The following is a 23,369-nucleotide window of genomic DNA, read 5'->3' on the forward strand; positions in this document are numbered from 1 at the left end:
GATTTGCAATCAGATCCTTTATAAATGTGGATACCAGCCCACATAGCAAAGAGCTAAATTACTTTTGCAAACCTTTAAACACAGTATTTGATCATTTTGTTTCTCATTTACTTTTTGCACCTCTTCTATTATTTCATGTTACCTGAAACTATTTAGACAGCAGCTGATGCAGCAGAGCAGAGAAACCCTCTAACAAGGAACCTCTGGCCCCATGACAATTTTAACAAATGTGTTTCTGCACATCAAAGTTCAAATACCCGTTAATGTCCTCTACAAAAGCTGAATTTATGACAGACACTTTTGGAATTTTGAGAAAGCTTTACTTTGGGCCCAGTTGCGAAGATCAGCCCCTGGACTTCTGACAAAGAAGAAGAAAACTCGCCTATTCCCGGCCGAGAGGTTAAGGCTGCTGCACATATGGTGTAATACGGTTCTGTCCTCGAGTCCTGGCGTACAATTCACTGAATGTCTCTCCCCGCTGTTCACCCCCTTTCCCCTTTTTGTTACATTACAATTCCAACAAACTTCAGTGTATGGGATTGTGTGAAGTTTTGTAGCATGTGCCTGTGTGTGTGATATGACCTTTGGGATGAGTGAGTCTACTAGGGCTAAACACAGTCTGCTGCTCCACTTAAATCCATTGCCATTCTGCTCACATAATGGCGCAGCTTACAGCTAACACAGGGATAAAACGTCTGGAGACTTAGACGGAGACAAATAAAGGAAGTGCGAGAATGGACAGATGAGAAGAGTGAGAGAAGAAGAAGAAGAAGAAGAAGACACTTATACAAAGGGGTGAGAAGAGAGGAAACATAGAGCGGGTGTCAAGAAGAGAGTGAGAGGTGATGGAGAGGCCCTGTCTCTGTAATTTACTTCTTAAATTAGATACAAAGATGAGAAAGACTGGGAGCGGCTGAACTCAATGGACAATATTAGAGAGCATAGTCCTTCCACTTTCCCAGTGGTTCTCAAACTGTGGTGTCACAATGTACGATATTTTGGCTTCATCCAGTGCTACTCAGGGTCATCTGCAATTTTTAGTTATTTATACATTGCTTTAATGTTCATATAATTTAGGTCTCTTTTAGGCCCCTTTTTAGACCTGGTTTAGTCCTGATTTATTATAGATCTAAGCTTGGTGGTCAAATAAATTACACAATACACTAGAGGCTCAGAACGGGGGCTAAGAAATAGAACGGTAATTGTGATGTCTAAACCTGGGAAAGAAAAGAGAGGCACAAGTGTGGAACAAGTAGGAAGCACTGATAAAGGCAGTTTGCTGATTAGTCAGAGCTCAGACTTTACCCGACAGAAAAACAGAAAGCCAGGGCAGGAAAGTAATGATGTCAAGTGAGCTGAGGTTTGGGCATGAAGAGCAGGTAGTGCAGCTCTTTCTCATTCAGCTTTAATTACATTGTGCAGTGTGCAACATTAACAAAGACAAATAATAATATTAATGCACTATGAGAGGTAATTACTGTTAAAACGCTCTGGCCTGTCCGCTCCTATATTAAGACAGCTATTGAGAAATACAACTTTCTAGTGTTTGGAAGTACTTCATACCTGTTTAGATCGGATTCATCTCCAGTTTTGGCCTGGTTTAGTCCTGTTATTGACTGGGTTTAGATCTTATGTAATCAGAGAGATGATTTTTAATCCTTTAAGATGGTGTGAGTAATTTGAGAACCGCTGTACTAATGTATTCCCTAAATTACTGTACATTGAAACAAACATTATTATTAAAATATGATTAATGTTTTTTATCAATTGTACAGAACATTAGGATAAAGATCTGCTTATTGCCCCTTGCAGACCTGTTTGAGTTTTCCATGTCAACAGAAACTTGATGACAAAACACAACGACCTAAAATCCATTGTTATGGCAGCTTCAGTTTAGTTTAGTGTGTGATGGATCTTTCTACTGCCTCGGTCACATGACCATTGAAATTCAGTCTGAACAAAAGAGGGAGGGGACAGATCGTTTGAAACACTACTCCCGCTGCTACACCTGTTTCCAAAAGCCCAGACACCGACCACAGAACAACACAGGAAAAGGTGAGGTGGGAGATTCAACTTTTTGTGTAGATGTAATGGACAGACTGCTGAGAGAAAGGGAGTGGATAGTAATTCTAGAGGCTGTGTGATTCTGTTATCTGTTTAGGTAAACTGTTAGCTGCAGAGGTCAACTTAGCCTCCTTCACCCTTGACGTGAGTTATCTGAGCTCTTGTCTTAACCAGTGTTTGCTTGCGTCCTTATATAACAGGGCACTGTGGACTTGGAGCGAGAGGACGGCGAAGAGTGCGAGGAGAACATGGAGGTGTTCGATGACAGCAGTTCCAGTCCCTCGGGAACGCTTCGCAACTACCCACTCACCTGCAAAGTCCTCTACTCTTACAAGGTACGCACACAGGGGACCTTTAGCAACAGGTGCACAAGTGTGGCCCACTACTAGTAAGGCATACTATGTGTCCAACAGGCGTCCCAGCCGGATGAACTGACCATAGACGAGCAGGAGATGTTGGAGGTCATTGAGGATGGAGACATGGAGGATTGGGTCAAGGTGAGTCTTTCCACCAGTATTTTATTTCAACATACTTTAAGTAATCATTGTTACAAGTAGTTTGTCTATCCTTTCAAGAGAATTAGCCTGTTGCTACTACTGAAATTTATATAAACTTTATGGTCATTACAGTCGATATTTTCATCAAGAAAGTTTGTTAGACACACAGGTCTTTCTTTTGATTGATTTCAGTGTCAAAGGGAATGGCACTTTTTCATTTGCTTTTCTGAATAAGCACACACCTCCAAAGCAAAGAGGTGTGTGTGCTTATTATACAAAGAAACACAAACACTATTTAAAATACTGTAATATATTAACTCCTATGATTTATTATGGGATTGGTTGGGTTCGGCCGGGCATAATTAAGGTGTATCACTTTACAAATGCTATGAAAGCACCGTAAAAACAATACATTCGCCATTTATACTATTTTACATATTATTTCAATACATTTTCGTCAACCATTCATTTCATATTTACATAATGATACATGAAATTTGACGATAAACTTAACTGGACAAAAAAAAAAGGACGTAGGCTGTTATTTTCAGCTGCTTCTCCCACAGATACAAAGGAACTTAGCTTTTACTACACCCAATATGCATCCAAATAGTTTTCACTCTGAAGCCCTGTAAGGTGATCAAATGGTTTTCTTCAAATCTAGAATATGACGTGTCCTTCAATAGGGTCTTGGCTGAAAGTTTTTTGTTGATTTTGTTCTTAGGCTCGCAACAAAACAGGCAAAGTTGGCTATGTCCCAGAGAAGTACCTCCAGTTCCCTGCCTCCAACAGCCTCCTGAGCATGCTCCAGTCTTTGGCCACCCTCGACGCCCGTTCTCACACCTCGTCCAATTCAACCGAGCCTGAGCTGCACTCGGGCTGCATCAACGGAGACACTAACAGTAAGCAACTCTCTTGGCTTATGAGGTTTGTAATATTTATTGAACAGTAGAGAACAGCTCCAGTCATTTTTCTCTCTCCGCCTCGTCTCTGCAGTGATTTACGTCCGCGCACTTTACGACTACGACGGCCAGGCCGACGAGGAGCTGTCGTTTTCCGAGGGAGCGGTGATCCGGCTGCTTAACCGCGACACGCAGACGGACGACGGCTTCTGGGAAGGCGAGCTCAACGGGAGAGTGGGAGTGTTCCCGTCGGTGCTGGTGGAGGATGTGAACGAGAACGGGGAGAACAGCGGGGGCGGCCTCGGGGACATACAGGTACAGTAGCACCCACGTACGCCACATTCACAACGGTATTATGGCGGCATTGTTCGACCACACAGACACAGGCGAGTACATTTTCTCCAGTTCAGTTTTGCCCAAATCTAAGAGCTTCTCGACTGGAGCTAACAGCCTATTGGCCAGAGTAATGCCTCTTTTGAAAGACCTTTTTTTTGTCTTTTTTTTTCATCACTTTTTTTTTTTCATTGTTTCATCTTTTTGTTTTGACTTTTTTTGTCATTTTTTTCATCACTTTTGTCACACACATTTTTTTTTTCTTTTTTTTTTCCCTTTGTTCATCACATTTTTCATTTTCTCATAACTTTTTTGTAGCTTTTCTGTTACTTTTTTTTGCTGTTTTTTGTGACTTCCTCATTTTTTCAACACATATTTTTTTGTAATTTTTTCATCACTTTTGTGTCTTTTTTTCATCACATTTTTTTTTTCATGATTTTTTTTTCCTTTGTTCATCACATTTTTAATTTTTTCATGTTCATGCATTTAGTTGGCAAGATTGGCATGGCACATTTGTGGACTTGTGCGACCCTCTGACCTAGCATTGTTAAAAATGTAGGATTTCTTTTGCCGTTTCTGCCATATGTAGTCTACTGTAACCTCAACAACATTTTAGAGTAAAGAAAAGGGGTCTGTGTGTCCAACTCGGCTTTATTTTGATGAGCTGAAATATGAGAGGCCGTCCCCTGCAGATAAAACTCGAGAGATTACAACATAATTCCTGTCTCTCTTTATTTAAGAATTGAATGATTGTCACTGTAAAGCAAAGGCCATGACTTAGAAATAACTCTAGCTGAACGTTATCAAAATAAAACTATAAAAAGCTTTAGATCTCCCTCTTGTGCCAAGCGGCTGTGGTCTTATCAGTCTTTCCCTAAGGGCAGCCGCATACTCTGGTAACAGTCTCTGCATGGTATAATTACTCCCCCCTCGCCCGCTTCCACTCTCCCTTCCTGCTCCACGTCGGATTGGTCTATCAGCAGAGCAGAGTTCACAGACGTCGGGATCACAACAGCCATGCTCCTGATAAAACCGCACAGTAATCAGAGTCGAGGGCCTTATCTGGTGCTGAGAGATCTGTCCTGTTAAGAGCTAAAAGCAGGAAGGATACAACCTCTCCCTTCCTATGGGGCTATAGTCATAACACAAAACACTCATGCCTGTGTCATTAGGTCACTCCTGTTTCTCACCACAATATTTCATAATGTTTCAAATGTCACAGTCTGATTCTAAAATAGTATTGTCTAAACTGTACACTGATATAAACCTACAGCAGGTAGTTCTTGTGTTTTTTCAAGTGGTTCTCTGGGTCATCTGACATGATTTTAATGATATGCTATGCTTATGTCCGCTCCCAAATGCTCTATTTTCACAGTAGCACAAAACAGCAGACCCTTACATTTAATAATGTGGCTGCGATGTTTTTAAGCATTCATGAAAGTTAGGATGTATGGTGAATCCCTTTGATTCACCACACCGAGTGGTAAAGATACAGCTTCTACATAGGACTGAGTAGATACTGTTTAGCCTTTTATCTCCCACCTGAACCGAGCACATTTTCTCCAGTTTGGCCATACCCAAATCAAAAAGCTTCTTGAAAAAAAAAAGGGCGTCAAAATAACAACGAAAGCAAGAATGAAAACTAAACAAAAAGTGTAAAAAACATTTTTTTTAAAAGCAAAGGGGCGACATAACCATGACAAAAAAAGCTATGAAAGAGTGACAAAAATGTGGGGGGAAAATGCAGCAAAAAAGCAACTAATATGCAACAAAAAAAAAAGGCAAAAATGTGACAAAAACCCAACAAAAGGTGACAAAAAAGCAATTAAAAAAAACTTGACTGTGAAAGTGACTACAACACAGCAACAACGCAAGGAATAAGATTAATATCAGTTTAGTATGTCTTAGCTTTCAAATGAGGTGTTACTCAGATTTATAGGCTGTAAGCTCCAGTGAAGAAGCTTTTAGATTTGGGTAAAGCCGAACTGAAGAGGTTAAAGGGTTAGATAGAATAAAAATGAATAATTTGAACACTTTTAGTATCTGTCTTTAACATAATAATTTCCCTTTACACAAAGTTAACCACCACTTCTTTTATTGTCTTTTGCAGATCTCTCCATGTGCGAAAATACCACCTTGTCTGCCTCCTCTCCCGCTGTACGATCAGCCTCCCATCAGCCCGTTCACCAGCCCAGAGACCTCCACGCCCCCTCCTCTTCCGCGCTCCCCCTCCACCGCGCTCAACGGGGAACACAAGCCTCCGCTGCCCGCCTCCTCACACAAGGGACCCCTCTGCTCCCACAGTAAGACTTCATACGCCAAATCATTCACCAGGGCTTTAACCTACAGTATTTGTTCCTTTGACTAAAACAGAAAAAACCTTCTCTTGTGCAGATCAAAGCTCGGGCAGGAGTCCAGTCTCTCCCGGATTTCCTCAGACTCAGCCGCCTCGGTTCGCTTCTGAAGGCGGCCCGGGCAAATTACGACCAGTGAGTGTTAAGTCAATAAACATGCTGCAGTCGCTGGCTGTTTATCACACGCTTTTATTTTGTGGCCGAGTAAAAAGCGTTTTCACACCCCACCTGCTCTAGCGTCGTACAAAAGTGGATTGTAGATGCACATGCAGCAATGCAGGCCAGGGTCAGTGGATTTTTGAGTTGTTAGCACGATAAATGTGTATTTTATTGTCCCAGAACAGAAATTTGTCCTGTGCATTTGACACATTGGCACTGGGGCAACCTGCAAGAGGAGTGGTCAAGTGTTTTGTCAAAATAAAAGCAACAGTATCCAGTTTAATCTTGATTTACTCTCTGTACGAAAAAAATGTAGCCATAATGCAAGTAACTCTTTAGATGACCTTTCGTATTGCTTTTCTTAAAGTTTATTAAGCTGGGCACATAACACAAGGGTGATAACGGACTAGGCAGTGCTTGTTAAGGAAAATGCAAGGATTTATTTCTGTTAATGAATCTTTTTACATGATCACGATTGATGGTTGATACATTAACATCATTTCAACCTGAAAAGACTCACAGAGACAGAACAGGCATTAGAAAGTTTTATTGAACAAATGCGAATCATTATTATTGGGGCTCAGACCGCGGCGGAAGATCGCTTGAACGATATTTGCTGCGCGGCGTCGAACACTAGCCAGAATCTTCCCCGGAGCCTGGACACTGGTGGTAGTAGAAGGAGACCCGGGGTGACCTGTCTATGATGAGTAGAGCTGAGGAGAGGCCTGGCGGAGAAAGGGGTGGAGAAGGGCCATAGCACGGCTGGGAAACTCTAAGCGATTGACCAGGGGGCTTAAGAAGGGGAGCCTGTGAGTGGCTGGAGTAGGGACGAGCACCTCGTTGACTGGCTGACGTGTAGGTGCGGCTTGAGCTGGGTCTGTGATTGGATTATTGATGAGCTGTAAATAAGTAAGTAAGTTCATTATAATGCGACAGTGCGGTCTCAAAAGCATGGTTGTTCCGATACCTTTTCCCCCCTATAGTTTGGCTGGGGGTGCAATTTATACTCAGGTGTATATCAAAATATACAATTTTACGTGTTTGTTATTTTCACACTGATAGCCGCTAGAGGGCACTCTAGGCTTGTGTACCAATATCTGCTACTCCTGTACCACTGAAGAGTTAAAAAACAGTAATCAAGCAGCAGAAAAAAAAGTTTGGAGAGAGTGAGAAACTTGTGAGAAAAGCGGAGGTTGCTCTTACTGCAATGAAGAAAAAAGCTAGATAGCAACAGCTAGAGGAACGAGTTCACAAATGAGCGCTTGAACAACGTGCTGCCGGGAGAGGCTTGTCAACGGTGCAGTTACGCCTCCATGCCCAGGTTGTTGTCAAGGCTAGTGTGACTTATACTCCGGAGGGACTTATAGTCCGGAAAATATGGTACTACTGTGCCTCTGTATGGCAGCCGATACTAAGAGAAATATTGGTCTCGCTGGTACTGTTACCTGGAACAATTGAGGTACTGACACGAAATACCAGTGAGGTACAAGTGTCAACATCACAGCGACTCTTCTCAAAAGTGGAAGAGAGAGGATGATGTGTATGTTTCTGTGCTCTGTAGCAATTCCCAGGTAGAGTTCGTGAATGTGATGTCATATCGCTAAGCATTATGGGATTAGCAGCAATTGTAAACTAATGGAGATTTTAAAAGTTAAAATACTGAATTTATTGTTCACATTAAAACACTTGAACACCACAGTGTGTTAGATGTATTTACCAGCAGTAACTCAGCAGCTAACAGAGTTGTTCCACAGCTTTTTTTTCTCCACTTTTTATACTGTTTTTAGCTAATGTTTTAGTCTATGGAAATGCATGCTAACAGCTGCAAAGATGGCGGATCTCCATGGGAACTGTGGCATTTCCCGAAAGACCTACATCTTATTCTAATTGGCTCCAATGTTCTCTTTTCTTCTGCTACAGGTGCGAGCCGCCCCACCCCCGCCCAAACAGCACGCCCGGCGACCGCAGGACAAGAGCGACAAAACAGAGGAGGTGGAGATCACCCTGGTGTGACGGACAATGCCCACAGCGCTCATAACGGACATTTTGGGACCTACAATAAAGCGAACTGTCTTCTCTGTTGATCTGACGAGAGCGTCCTTCACATACACCTTCCTAAGTGCAGAAGTAGCCACTCCCTACGTCTCTCTATCCTTTTGTTCTTGCCTTAAAGCGTTACCTCGTGGGGCGGCAAACCAGAGCACACTGAAGAAGACTTGGGATAAATGAAGGAACTTAACCGAAACGAGTGTCGCTCCCCTCACCTTATTATACAGTAGTCCAGATGTACTCGACGTGTAGTTGTACAGATCATAACTGTCATAGGAATGTTATGCACAGCGTTTCGTATACCATAATGGGACGTCCGATATGTACTCATTTACTAAAAGGGCATTTGTAAATACATTAAAGGGGAGACGTCACTCTTAAGGGCAGGGGAAGAGGAGGGCTGGATCCTTCCTCGTCCTCTCTACCTTCGCCTTCTGTCCATGTCCCTGGTTATTTTACTCTGTGCGACGCGGTGGTGGCTGTAAATGCATACAACAACCTTGAATCATTATGTACTACATTTATAAAAGGATAGTAGGATATTATTAGGGCACTGAGATTGTTAACGCGGGGGAAAGAGAGATTTAAAACGCTTGGAAGTGAGAGTGAAAGGTATTTTCAAGATCAGACTGACTTGTAAAGCTTTTATACATCTTCTGTGTTTAATATATCTTAACAATTCTTTCATCTGAGTGAGGACTGAGAGACAAAGATTTCATGTGTTTTTATACGACAGAACTATACAAACTAAAATTATAAGCAAAGACATTCAAGAGGCGCAAGTACAATTCTAACATTTTTACTGTAGTCGTTCCCTCCGTTTTGCTCCTGAAGCCTTTAAGCTGCCGACCTAACAAGGGCAGCGTAGCACTTTTATTTATTTATTTGTATCTCCTGTTAAAGTAGCAGTACTATGACACAGCATAAGAATCCACAGGTGTCTCCGGACGTCCTCCTGTGGTTCCTCTGCCGTGAGAGATCCTGTAGTTTCAGTGTGACTGATCGTTGTTATATCCTCTGCTCTTGTAAAGAGAATGACAACATTGTGTACTGTGTAATTTGGTGTTTTCCTAACCCTGTAAGAACAAAAGAACTGATCATTAACGAATATTTGGTTTTGAAGCGAAGAGCGAATGTGTTTTTGGTCTGAAATGTTATGTTTGTGTGAGCTGTTTGAGTCACTGAAGAGGCCTGATTCAATGTTACACACTTCACACACTCAGAGACGTGTGCTTGGCCTAAACATACAGTACATGTTTCAGATGTATCACAAGGAATATCTAAATCAGAGATCTCCAACCATGAGCTCTGGTGTTTCCCATGTAGCTTCCAAGGCTTCCTACATTTCTATTTCAGATGGATTTTCTTTTCAAATGAATACTGTAAACGAGGAACATTAAAGCTGGGGTACCTGATTTTTTTGGTTGAAGAATACATTTATTTTTGCCACCTCAGAGTATGTTGTAAACACAGCAAAACACAGACCTTGTATTGTATTTTTTTTTTGAGCAATGGATGATAGAAGCTGCCCCTGCTTCACTTTGTCGCCACTCAATGTTGTATATAGGTGTGAAATGTGCATATAATTACATTCTTTGAAGAATTTGAATACACAGGAGGGGCCAAAACCAAAAAATGTCACTGTTTGAACAGGAAAAATCAGGTTTACCCCGGCTTTAAGTATTTTTTTCTGTTATGGACTCTGGTATGGCTTCCTGTCTGTATTCTTTTCCTTGAATAATAATCGTATTGTCTAAAGATTATGTTGTGGGCAGTGAGTTCCCGGTAGATGATCATTTACTGTGTGTTCAAATCGTCCAGATCGGAGACACTTGTGATCATAAAGGATTGATCGTTTGTCTTGAAGCTAAAGGCTAACATGCTATAAAAAAAAATGAATAAAAGGCACTATTTCAAACTGTATAATGCATGAAATTAATGTTAGCCTTTAGCTTCAAAACAAACTCACTGATCCTTATGAACATAGACGTCTCCTCTACGGAAATATTTACACTGTACAGCAACTCGTTAACCTGCAGGAAGTGATCGTCTATCAGGAACTCACTGTCCACCACAGAATCTTTAGGAAATGCGATGATTCGAACGGGTCTAAGCTAATCTTAATGGAAATGAATACGAACAGGAAGTACTAGCGCCCACAACTTCAGCTCAGAGGAACTAGCGTAGCCACATTGTGCAACAACGCTGACCAACAAGTGACTTCCTGTTTCGATCCAGCACGCCAAAATAAAAGCACGCAGCTCGTCTCATTGATTAGTTCAGCAGGTATTTGCAACATTACAAGAATATAATTAAATACACACGTTATAAGAGTGTAAGCAGAAAGAAAGTTGAACTAATGAACTGCTGAACTAATGGATAAGATGGTGCTTTTATTTTGGCGTGCCGGATCGAAACAGGAAGTCATGTGGGCGTGACAATATCTTGATTTCTACCTGGTGTTTTCCTAACTAAAGGAACTAAAGTAGTGTCTATGAAGCATTAGTACTGCCAATTTTGTTCCATAAAAGTAGCGGGTAAATTGGTTGGAGATCCCTGACCTAAGTTATTATCAGTGGCCGAAGCTTAGGATGTCTGTCTCAACGTTATACACACAAGTGCTGGAGTTTGGTCTGGACCTCGGGCAGCTTTTCTTGGCGCTCACAGACTCACACAGAGAGGACTGAAGAGTGAAGTGTCGGCGCTTGGTCAACCGTCATTATTGAGCCCCCTCCCTCTGCTCCAGGCAGCCTGTCCTTGATCTCACTGAGATTTGTAGTACTTTCAAACTTGTTTTGAAGTTTATGGTTTACAGCTGCTTAACTACACAGCTTACCCTGTTTTTGTTTAATGAGGACTTTATTTTTGTGTAACCTCATCGCCACTCCACTGGTTCTTTTCAAAGCCACACAGTGTTAGTCACGATCAAACTCCCGTCAATGCTCTTGTATTGAATGATTTTATACTTCATTTTGGACAGCTGACGGTGCTGTCGTTGCCATGTGGTGGACAACGGGCCTTTCCTCTCCTCAGATTGTTGCCATGGTGATAATAATTAGAGCAGGTGTACATGTCTTTCTGCATATTATTGGCTGTACAAAAAAAGTTTGTATTTATTGTGTACAAATGTTAATTAAAAAAGCTGAAAATGCCCTGTGTTTGTGCAGCGCTTGTGTGAGTCAGTGGTGGGTGTGATCACAATAACCCTCTGTTTAAACTGCTCTGCTCTCAGTTTCCTCATCGGAGCTTTGGGACCTCAGCACTGCACCACACTCACACCAAAGAATCTTATTTAACCTTTTTTTTTTTTTTACATTGATCAAAATGTTCCCATGCCGTTGTTTCTCTTGAGTGGCTTCAGACGCACTCGGGGTCAGTGTTGACAGATGGCCTTCTCTGCCAGCTGCAGCTCATCTTGTGTGAAACTTTATTTGTGTTCCAGCCCAGAGGGTAAGTGATGCATTAGTCTTATCTAGCTCTTTTCCAGACGCTCACAGTCGCTTCACTTGTTGTTCCATCATTACGATGCTTTGTGTATTTCTTGTGCAGACAGCGTGGTAGAGCGTAAAGTCTTGAGAGAGGGAGTGTTTCCCAGATTCAGGGAGCACTGCAGACATGCTCTGGGACTGGACGTCAGGGTGAGTAGTAACTTTACTGCCTTTACTGAAGTACTTCGGAGAGATATCTGAGTAAATGACTGGGTACACAGCCTCTGCAAAAACACAATACACATTTATTACTGTTTGTTTGACGTTAGGTCCATGTCAGCTTTGTAGTCGCTGTAACCTGACTCTGCTGTTGTGTTGAATTACTTAAGGCTTTTCTCTATTCAGCAGAATCTCTAATTACACTGATGCACCCATTTGTACTACTATATTATGCCTTTATAAAAAATGTACAGAGGCCGGTAGTACTCAGTTATTTACTCAAGTATATGCACTTAAGTAAGTTTTTTTTTAAGTAACTGTACTTTTCCAAGTAGTTTTGTCATACAATACTCTCTACTTCTACTCAAGTAATATTAAAATGAAGTTAAAAAAAATAGTATCTGACTGGTCAACATTTAGTCAGATCCAAATCAATTTTAAATACAAGAGAAACCCTGAAAAAAAGATAGAGGTCCCAAGTTCATCTCAGGGGCCCGCTGGATTAGGAGAATAATTGACATAACAAACAACAAAAACAAACAAACTAAACGTTGGCATTTCTGAAGTGGCGCTCCTGAAACATGTCCTGGAGCAACTGACCCCAAACGTCACGGAGCCCTGTAATCTACATCTGTTTGTTTGTTTGTTTGTTTGTTAGGTCATTGACCCCTTTGAATCCTCTGACCGCGGTAAATGGCCCGATGAAAACACCAGAAAACAGATGATAAAAGAATGCAGAGAGAGTTCTATCGGACCATTTTTACTGGTATGTGCTTCGCTTATCTTCCCTTAACCCCCGCCGTAACCGAACACATTTTCTCAGGTTCGGCTTTACACAAATCTGAAAGATGCTTGACTGGAGATTAAAGCCTGTAGGCCAGTGAAACACCTCATTTGAAAGCTAAGACCTACAAAACTGATCTAGAAGGATCTTTTTCCTTGCGTTGTTGCCGCATTGTCGTCACTTTGTCACATTTTTTGCCACATTTTTGTCATTTTTCATAACTTTTTCATAACTTTTTTTGTCATTTTTTCATCATATTTTTGTCACATTCTCATCCATTTTTTCCCCGTCACTTTTTCTTTTATCACTTTTTGTCATTTTTTGTCACTTTTTTGTCATTTTTTCATCACTTTTTCACCACTTTTTTGTCATTTTATTGTTTCATCAATTTTTTGTCATTTTATCATCCCTTTTTTTTAATCACTTTTTTGTCAATTTTCGTCATATTTTTGTAATTTTTTTATCACCTTTTCATCATATTTATGTCATTTTTTGGACAATTTTTCATCACTTTTTTTTATCACTTTTTTGTCATTTTTTCATCACTTTTTCACCACTTTTTCACCACTTTTTTGTCATTTTATTGTTTCATCAATTTTTTGTCATTTTGTCATCACTTTTTTTTAATCACTTTTTTGTCAATTTTCATCATATTTTTGTAATTTTTTAATCACCTTTTCATCATATTTATGTCATTTTTTGGACAATTTTTCATCACTTTTTCATCATATTTTTGTAATTTTTTCATCACCTTTTCATCATATTCATGTCATTTTTTGGACCATTTTTCATCACTTTTTTTTATCACTTTTTTGTCAATTTTCATCATATTTTTGTAATTTTTTAATCACCTTTTCATCATAATTATGTCATTTTTTTGACAATTCTTTATCACTTTTTCATCATATTTTTGTGATTTTTTCATTACTTTTTCATCACTTTTTTGTCATTTTTTTCATCACTTTTTTTGTCATCTTTTCATCGCTTTTTTGTCTTTTTTTCATCATATTTTTGTCATCACCTTATTTTTACTTTTTCATCCTTGTTTTCTTTTTGTCACTATTCTGACACTATTTTCAAGAAGCTTTTACTTTTGGTTAAAGTCGAACTGGCGAAAATGTGCTCGGTTCAGGTGGGGATTAAGAGGTTAATAATTGCACAAGGTGATGACTCCTCCTGGGTGCGCTGCAGGCTCTGGTGGGACATGAGTATGGGACGGCGGCGCTGCCCTCTCAGGTGGAGGTGTCAGAGTTCCAGATGCTGCTGCAGGAGAGCCAGCGGAGCGGGGCGAGCACGCATGAGCTGGAGAAAATCTACAGTCGGGACGAAAACACCATCCCTCCCTCCTACTGCCTCAAGTCCCAGGTCTTTAACTATTTCTGCTATATTTATCTGTTACCGTCAATTCTATCGCATCTGAAGCTCATACAGACACAAAACTGATCTGACAAATATATTCAATAAAGGCATTAAAGTAGAACAATCTTTTCATGCAGAAGTTTAAGGTATTCAACTTTTCGTCTGTAAGCTGCAGCACCAATCCAGCCACAATAGTCTCTCTTGAACTTCATATGCATTATTCATCCACTTTCCATAGTCAGTGGTGATAAGCTCCATCTGCAGCCTGCCCTGGGGTAGACTGACAGAGGGCTGGCTGCCAATTACTTTCCACGTTCATACATAGGCAATGTGAGCGGCCAAGGACAACACAAGGACCCCCAAAACCTCTGCATCGTCAGGCCCGGGCTCTAAACCTGGCCGGCGACATCTATTCCCTGACCCCAAGATGATATTGAGAAATGTGATTAAACACAACAAAGGTCTAAGTCCAGAGGTGGGGAGAGTAGCCAAAATGTTTATTCAAGTAAGAGCAACTTTGAAATAGTATTACTCGAGTAGAAGTAAAAAAAAGTAGTGGCCCGAATATTGACTTTAGTATGAGTAGAAAAGTACTTGGAGAAAATGTTACTTGAGTGTATAGTACTGAGTAACTTTATAGTCCAATAGTGACAAAACAAAACACATGAAAAATAACAACACATGAAATAATTAAGAAAATACCAGAAGAAAGAAACCAACAAAACCCAAAATACATCTACTTTACGTGAAAAAAAAAACTTTGAACATAAATTTAACTGAGTACTAGCCACCTCTGGATCTAATGACCGGTTAAAGCACTCCAAAAATACATCAATTATTTAGTATTTTGACCAACACAACAATTTAAAGGAGCTATACCTGATTTTACTTCTAGAAATTGAATGAAATACATTTTGTCCTCCTTGCATCAAATTATAAAACATTTGTATCAATTTATTAATTTTCAGGCTATTTTCTTGCATTTTTGTGAAAGTGACCCTGAAAAGTGACCCTGCAAGTTGTGAAATGTGCCGATAAACTTGTCCCTGTAAAGAATTTGGATGCTGCAAATATATTAGGAAAGTTACGAATGAGTTTTGACATTTTAATTTAGTGTCCCTCGTATCCCTACTCTGCTTCAGTGTGTTTGAACAATGGTCGTACAACTTCATGCAGGTCATTCGAGCTTTACTACGCACTTCAGCTTGAACAATCACCCGGAATTGAAATGATTAATCCTATGAAATGATTAATCCTATTACACTTTATGTTCCACAGGCGGAGATCGAACACCCGGATGAGTGTAGAAACGTATTTCAGACTGCCGTTCATCTGTGTGTCCTCAGTGGGCAGATGGCTCCAGAGAAAGCTCAAGGCTACTGCAGATCAGGTGAAACGTTAATATGTTGATGGGATTTGGTCTTATTAAGTGTTTGTTACTTTTATTATGAATGTAGCCCTCGACATAGATTTGCGAAATGCACTAGAAGACGAGGCTCATAAAGACATCGGTGGGCGCTGCCTGATCTACATCCACAGGGTCATCGTGACGGCCAAAGAGAAGTCAATACAGCGAGCAAAATCTGAGGTACTGGTACAAGCTTTGTGATGCTGCTTAATCTTGTCCACATTTGAAATTTGTAAACATACTTTATCAATGCCCCCTGTTGCATTTAAAGGATATTGTCAAGCCCAGCCTCCTCACTCCCGAAGCCCTACTGTCATCTCTTTGTGACGACTTCCTGCTCGGTTTGGTCATACCCTGCAACCTGTTAGTCTACACCACCACGACTGAATGCCCCCACGGCTTCACCACAGTGCGGAGGAGGTGCTACGCCGAGTCCCTCAGCCACCAGGTCAACTCTGATCTTGAGAAGCTGATGGAGATCTGTACTCGCTGCCCAAAGCCTCTGTTCGGTGATGCTTTTGCCAGAGAGCAGGAAGAGCAGGAGGAAATGTGCAAAATCCTGTCTCAGTTTTATGAAATCACTCGTCCAGAAGAAGATGAGGTAAGGAATGCAACTTATAAAATGGCTTATGGTGGTTTTCACTCTTGTTTCCACCCTACATAACAATATTACATAGGCATGATTTGATGTGAATTGAAGCTCAGTGTTTGTTTTGCATTGTCTTGTTGTGCAGGTAAGAAAATATGTCCAAAGTGAACACTGGCGCCCTCTACTGATCACAGGTGGTCCATGCACAGGGAAGACAGTGCTGATGGCTCACTGTTCTCGGCAGGTAAAGTCAAATCGATTTAGCAAAAATAAATGTTTATAATTAGATCATCACAAAGAAATATCCAATACACTGTCTCCATTGTGTCTCCATTGAAGCTATTACTTACAAAACCTGCAAACCCTGTAAATTAGACCTCTATATTAAACAGCAGCCTTCAAATTGTACCAGCTTTCCCTCTGTAAGAAAAATGTGTTCTCCTCTGTTGTGTTTTTGTATGTGTTCTATACTTCCCAAATAGTACTTTTTAGTCTGTATTGTCCTGGTCTTTTTACGTGCCTATTCTATTTTGAAAGGTCTGTGCAGCACTAGATTAGATCCTTTGTTTGTTGTGTTGACGTAAGAAGTTATTCCTGTCCCTCCACAGATGAAGTCCTGGCTCCCAGACTGCGAACCAGTGGTGATTCCATATTTTTGCCGCTTCTCTCTCAAGTCCTCACCGAAACACTTCTTGTCCAGCCTGTGTTACCAAATTGCGAGGAGTTACCACAACCATTTTCCTCCTCAACAAGATCCACCCACCTCAGACAATGACAGATCAGAACAGAACTGTTGTCACAAAGATCACAAAGATGGCGATTTAGATGATTCAAGCTTCAGACAGTGTTGTTTGGACTATAGACACTATGCAGGAGCTGACATGAGCATCTCTGAGCTAAAGCAACATATTTCAACACTTACTTCCTCTGTACCTTCTCCTAAATACCCCTTAGTTATACTTATCAGTGGCATAGATCAAATGGACTACAACTATGGCCTCCAAATCATTGAAAGCCTTCCTTCTCCACTCCCTACGAATCTCAAACTCCTTCTCACAGCCTCATCCTCAAGAAAACATATTGTGAAGGCTGTGGAGATACACTACCCACAAGGCACCATGTCAGGTTCTGAATCGAAAGCTACAGAGTCAGGGTTTTTCTGTGTAGAAGTAGGTCTTCCAAACAGGAAGCAGAGTGTGAAGATGCTGGCCTCTTTGCTGTCAGCTTGTGGAAGGGGGATCACTTCTGGACAACAGGCCCTAGTGAACCAGGCGCTGACTTCATGCTGTCGGCCTCTTTACGCTCATCTTTTGCATAAACTGGCTTCCAGCTGGCATTCAGGTAGGGCTATTTGTGTATAATATGGTCATTTCTGAAACAAAAACAGCATTTCTAAGCTCTGAAATACTGATTTGAAGCCACAATGCGGAACATTTCAGATGATGTTGATTTGTCACAAGATCAAAACAATCAAAAAGCCAATGAAACTAAATGTGCTTTTAATGCTGAGCATGGCAAATGGCTTTCAAAATAAGGCATTTGGCAGGTGGCTTAATGTACTTGAACTTTGACAAAGCAAAGACAAATAAGTGACGTTTCATTCCCAGCAAAGTTGTGAGTCATGTCCAGTCATAAAAACTGAAAGCTCATATAATGTATTTTTCTCATTACATTACTGGTTTCAGTATCTGGCTTTGATTATTTTCAAGTTGGACACTAAGTAAGACACGTGAGCCTTTCTGAGGAAGAATGATGTGAAGGCAACTGTACTACATCCTATCACACTGTCAGAGACAATATACTACGCAATTTCGTTGAACAATTGTATAATTACAAATAATGCACTTTACCTTTACTTCTGCATCATTAATCATCAGTTTCGAGGCGTAATTGTGGGGATAGACTTCAACATTTTTTTTTCCCAAGGCCGGATTCGAACCCGTGACCTTGTGACTGAAAGAACATGGCTCGTAAATGCAAATTTTCAGAAAAAAGAAAGAAAAATAGGTCAAAGTGTGCTACAAGTGCGAAGATGTCTCCTGAACGCAGTACCGTTACGCACCACTGGAGGCCCCGCAACACCTTGAAATATTGACATAATTGATTGAAACATTGTTTTTTCTCGGAGCCAAGTTCTTCTCTGTGGATTTTGCTAAGCTATCTAAGAGCTGGCCACAAAAAGTTTTGATTACTTGATTAAGCAAGCGTCTCCTAAAAGGACTCAATAATACCCAACCCTCTGGCCAAAAGAAGATGGGATTAAAAAAAAAAAGGAAAAGAAAAGAAAACGTTTCCCTTTTACCTCCAGGACTCTGTGTTTTCATTCTTCAACTCATTTTGACCACAGCTCACAATCCCATCTTTTTCAAAAACAAGATGACAGCCTCGCGCAGACTAGAAACTATATTGTCACACATCCGTCTGCTCTGAGAGGCAAGGACACTTATAACCTTTTGGACTAAGATGCTGGTTTTCTGGATCAGCTGCCAAAAGTAGACCGATACATTATAGCTTTGGTTGATGAAGACATACTTAAACAAATATTTTTTTAAAAAGTAAAAAAAAATAAAAACATCGCATAGACTTATAGGTAGTAATGACAGTGTAATTAATGGATAATCCAGTAATAAGTAATGGCGTATATTTTGTATTGCACTTGACAAGCTTCTCAAAGTCAAAGCGCGACGATGTAGTCATTACTCATTCACTCCACACTCGGTGGCTGTAAGCTCTGTATGTGGACTCAGCTGCTCTGGGATAAACTGATGGAAGCGACGCTGCCTATTTGCACCATCAGTCCCCCCGGCCATCAATCACTGAAACATTATCGCACCAAGACAGTGTAGGTGAAGTGTCTACACCAGTGTAATGCAACAATTACTACAACAAGGGTGACCACCTGTCCCGTCTTTTGGCTGTGCTGCACATCCATTTAGGCCCGCCCTACCTTTTTAGATGACATATTTCAGTCATCCTGTGAAATGTGTGCAATGAAACAAAAATGGCTTAAATCAAATATATTTTTTTGACTCTAGTTGATCTCTGGTTGCTAATCGTCCCTCTCTGTCATGTTGTTGTTTGTCCGTAGATTCAGAGGTAACCGAGTCGACCATCCCCGACGGAGTCCACTCCTCCATCTCCTCACTGTTGGATCGTCTTGAGTCCAAACACGGCTTCCCTCTGGTGGCCCACGCTGTCTGCTACCTCACCCTGTGTAGGACAGGACTCACAGAGGCGGAGCTCTCGGATCTACTGTCCAGTGACAACAAAGTCTTAGCTCTCTACTTGAAACACAGCGATGGCTACTTGCCTAAACTCAGGGTCCCACAGGCCGATGTAGAAAAACTCATCTTGGATCTCAAACCGTTTCTTTGTAGGAGGACTGCTGCAAATTCTGTTGTTCTGCTTTGGGCGTCTCGGCATTTTGAGCTCGTAATAGCAAAGAAATATTTAGACTCTTCTACAAAAAGGGGTGAGTTTCATTCAGATATGGCTGACTATTACAGCGGCAGGTGGTCGTGTGGATGTGCCAAACCGTTCGATCAAGACAACAGCGAAACAAAGATTCACATAGACCGGCAACCATCCAGCCAACCATTTCTCTTTACTTGCTCCTCAACAGAAGTCGGACGTGTAAATTTGAAAAAGATTCTTGAGCTGCCACATCACTTGAGAGAAAGCGGCAGACTTGAAGAACTACACAAGCTTATCCTCGCGTTAGACTTTCAACAAGCGATGGTTCAAGCTAGATTACTTACAGACCTTGTAGCCATGTTGGAAACGGAAGGGTTTTGCAAAGAACACGCACTTTTGGCAAACATTTTGAACTCTTCTGCTTGCTTCTTGAACGACTCCCCCATGGAGCTGCCTTCAGTGATGGAATTGATGTATTTGCCGTTTAAGAGTGTCTTTCCTGTTCTGGAAGGCTATGCCAACGCGATACAACAAGAGAGAAAGAAGAGAAATGTTGGTGTCGTGCTTCACCCGGCTCCATCCACAGTTCACGCTTTCAAAAGTGTGAGGTCGCAAGCAGGAGGAAAGCTCCGGGAAGCAGTCGTTACCCAATATGGAACAGTGGTACAAATTATGGATAACGGTTCGGTGTGGGTTTGTGAGAACAATGGTAAGGAATTCGCCAAGCTTACGTTGAGCAGTGAGGATGAAGAAGTTAAGTTTGGTGGTCTCAAAAGCAGCGGTCACTTTGTTTTGTTGTCCTCTCTTACTGAAAAGCACTTCTTATGGGATGTAACAGGAACAGACTTTTTACTTGAAATTAACGATTCAGTCGGGACACCAAAAGCAGTGGAAAATGTCTTTGCAAGTCAGGAAAAAATAGGCATCCACTGGCAAGATGAGCACTTTGTGAGCACGTTTGAAATTTCTAGTGGCGGCATGATTCATTTCCAATGTCAGAGCAAGGTTACTTGTGCCGCATGTTCCTCTGACTTGCTTTTTTGCGGTCAAGGCGAAGGAACGGTCTCGATATTCGACATCAGCACCGCAAGTTTGCTCAGCACTTGTTCAAATCCCAATCAAAAAACAGTGGTGTCGATCTTCACAAGTGACCATACGCAACACATCGGGTGCATTGATGAGACTGGTGATCTATCTCTATGGGATATTTCAAAGGAGGCCCCTCAGATTGTGAAAGAAACTCATCTCGATTCGAAATTAGGTGAGGTCCTTGGTACAGACTCTTGTAGAGAGATGCATGTTTTGTTGGTGTGCCAGTCGCAACAGGTAACACTGTGGGACACATGGGAATGGGGGGTGAGGGACCAATTCAAAACTCCAAAGGAAAGGGCTTTCAGACAGGCACTTTTGTCACCAGATGGACACTTTCTCCTTGCTTTACTCGACGGATCCTGCTCGGTCTTGGTGTGGAGGCTTGCAACCGGCGAATGCATTCTGTCTTTAGGAACATGTCAGCCGCCTCGTACGCTCTTCAAATTGTCTTCTGATATCATTTGTGTCAACAGCGATGGCAGTATTTCGTCATGGGATTCAGAAATGATTTACGTTGCGGGCACTGCTCGCAAAATGAGCCGCGGAGTGAGGGAAGTCGTCATTGAACGAGATGGAGGTGGTTTCTTCTCAAGCGATGGGTCGGAAGCAGTTTGGAAGTGGAGTCTAGACACCGGGCAGTGTTGCGCACGTCTTTTACATCGTGATCCTGTTGAAAAAATGTGTCTTTCTCCTGATAATATCAATCTTGTCACCCTCTCATCAGATGATATTTACGTCTGGCACACAGGAAGCGGGCAGAACACCACGCGGATAAGTGGCAGCAAAGCGTCAGGCGTCTTGATCACCCCTAATAGTCATTTTGGGGTAAGTCTAAGCGAACATGGCCTGTCTCGTGTATGGAAGCTTGGGAGTGGCGCTACAATTTGCGCGATACATCTATACCTATCAGATGCCCAGATATCTCCAGAAAGCACCTTCCTGATTGGTCTTCATCGTGGAGAATTGCTCGCAGCTGGTTTATGGACGGGGAATATTCACAAGCGTTTTTCTTGCGATGAAATTTCCAAGGTTGCCGCTTTCAAGACCCTCACAAATCATCCGAACTTTATCATCGTCCTGCTCGCTTCAGGTTCTCTGTACACTTGGAACGTAGCAGAGGAAACCGTCTTTAGACATTGTAAGATACCAATGCATTGCCAGCTGAAAGATTTCAAAATGCCCGGCAATGGAAGCTATGCACTGCTGTCCACCTGTGATGTGAAACTCACCATTCTAGACTTAGCCCAGTTCCGGATGCGTTACTATAAAACAAATGGAGACGTTGTGACTGCTTGTTTGGACACATCTGGATGCTATGCTATCTGTTGCACAAGGCAGGAAAATGACTGCCAGTGCTTTCTCCACTCAAGGCCGGTTCTCACAGTCATTCGGATGGAAGACGGGAACTCTGTGGGGAGTCTGTATCTTCCGAAGAATCCGATCAGTGTGGCTGTGAGCCAACAGCATTGTGTTGTTGTGGGGTTTGAGGATGGCGCAGTGGGAGTGTACTCTTTTGTTATTGATGGAGAGCAGCCCATCAGCAGAACAGGGAAGTCACATGTGGTCACTTGTCCTTTCGATGGAGCTCCAAGTACATGGCTATCTTTGACTGCTCCAAATGTTGTGTGGTCCTAACACAAGCATTTCTTATTGTTTTCAGTGTGTATGTATTTTCTTTCAAGAGAAAACATGTGAACGTTGGAAGCATATATGAATGTAAATGAATAAGGTTGGTTGATTGTATCCACCAGCAAAACTTTGTAATAAAACATCACAGTCAGTATTTGTGATCATTTGCTTATTGGATCAAATAGTGTCAGTTTGAGTGCTTACAATGACTATATTTATCTACATGTACAAATGTTCTACGAAAAGTTGTCGGTTTCCTTTAGCCTTTAAAAATGTTGGTTGAGGTACAAACTCATCCCTAAACTTCCTAACATATTTGTAGCATCCCAATTCTGTTTATAGGCACATTTCACAATTTGCAGGGTGGTTTTTCAGGGTCACTTTCACAAAATACTATAAAGCTATCCTGCAAGTTCATGAAATTGATACAAATGCTTTATAATATGATCTGGGCGGCACAGGACAAAATAAACACTGGATGTTGCCAAAGGTTATTTTTAGTACAGGTGACTGACCCGCTCACTGCACGTAAAGCACAATCACATTACAAAACCTCTTGCCTATGAGGTGTGATCATTCAAACATTAATATCACAAAACACATCACGTCTCCTGAATACCAGCACCTCCCGAGACCTGAAAGTACTTTTTGTGTATTTTGTGATGAACTAAATGAACTAAATATAATAACTTCGCTCACATTGATTTTCTGTATGATAATAAAATGTCACAACAGAAATAAACTTATGTTATGTCCCCCAATAACACTCTTAAGTTGAAAAAGTATTTATTTCAAAGTATTTCAATGAGGGTTGACAACATTTTGGATGGTCAAATCTAGGAGTGACGGTCATTCCATTCGATTTAAATTATAGTGTTGCCTTCATGGCAATTAGGGAAATTTTGATCAATGGCTTTGTTGCTGTAATATGTCAAATTACATAAATAGATATAAATAAGGTCGTAGTTTTACCACTCGGTCTGTTATATTTTGTATCTCTGTGCGCAATAGCACAGGCTGCTCCTAAAATATCTGTTTGTCAGTGAACGCCTCACAAGTCAAAACAAAACCAAAACTCAGAGCGCGAAG

General features: G+C 41.3%; 2 protein-coding genes across 4 annotated transcripts in view; both read left to right on the top strand.

The window, feature by feature from the left end:
* The window catches only part of fchsd2 (FCH and double SH3 domains 2), a 40,190-nt gene extending 30,894 nt beyond the window's left edge, over positions 1-9,296 (top strand). For all 3 annotated transcript variants that reach the window (XM_079574031.1, XM_079574032.1, XM_079574033.1), the window contains 7 exons: positions 2,265-2,399; positions 2,478-2,561; positions 3,286-3,463; positions 3,558-3,778; positions 5,907-6,099; positions 6,191-6,285; positions 8,230-9,296. In XM_079574031.1, the coding sequence (XP_079430157.1) occupies positions 2,265-2,399; positions 2,478-2,561; positions 3,286-3,463; positions 3,558-3,778; positions 5,907-6,099; positions 6,191-6,285; positions 8,230-8,322 (999 nt within the window). In that variant the 3' untranslated portion in view covers positions 8,323-9,296. The remainder of the gene's footprint in view (positions 1-2,264; positions 2,400-2,477; positions 2,562-3,285; positions 3,464-3,557; positions 3,779-5,906; positions 6,100-6,190; positions 6,286-8,229) is intronic.
* Positions 9,297-10,803: 1,507 nt separating this feature from the next.
* LOC306959989 (NACHT and WD repeat domain-containing protein 2) lies at positions 10,804-22,286 on the top strand (the record flags this gene model as incomplete). Its single annotated transcript, XM_079552247.1, has 10 exons — positions 10,804-11,808; positions 11,908-11,996; positions 12,664-12,771; positions 13,981-14,154; positions 15,427-15,538; positions 15,606-15,736; positions 15,828-16,157; positions 16,291-16,389; positions 16,754-17,486; positions 19,234-22,286. Exons 1-10 carry the CDS (start codon positions 11,745-11,747, stop codon positions 22,284-22,286), a joined length of 4,893 nt encoding a protein of 1,630 aa, XP_079408373.1. The 5' UTR covers positions 10,804-11,744.
* Positions 22,287-23,369: the final 1,083 nt, after the last annotated feature.

The sequence above is a fragment of the Gobius niger genome, assembly GCF_951799975.1.
Source record: "Gobius niger genome assembly, chromosome: 1".
Lineage (NCBI taxonomy): Eukaryota > Metazoa > Chordata > Actinopteri > Gobiiformes > Gobiidae > Gobius > Gobius niger.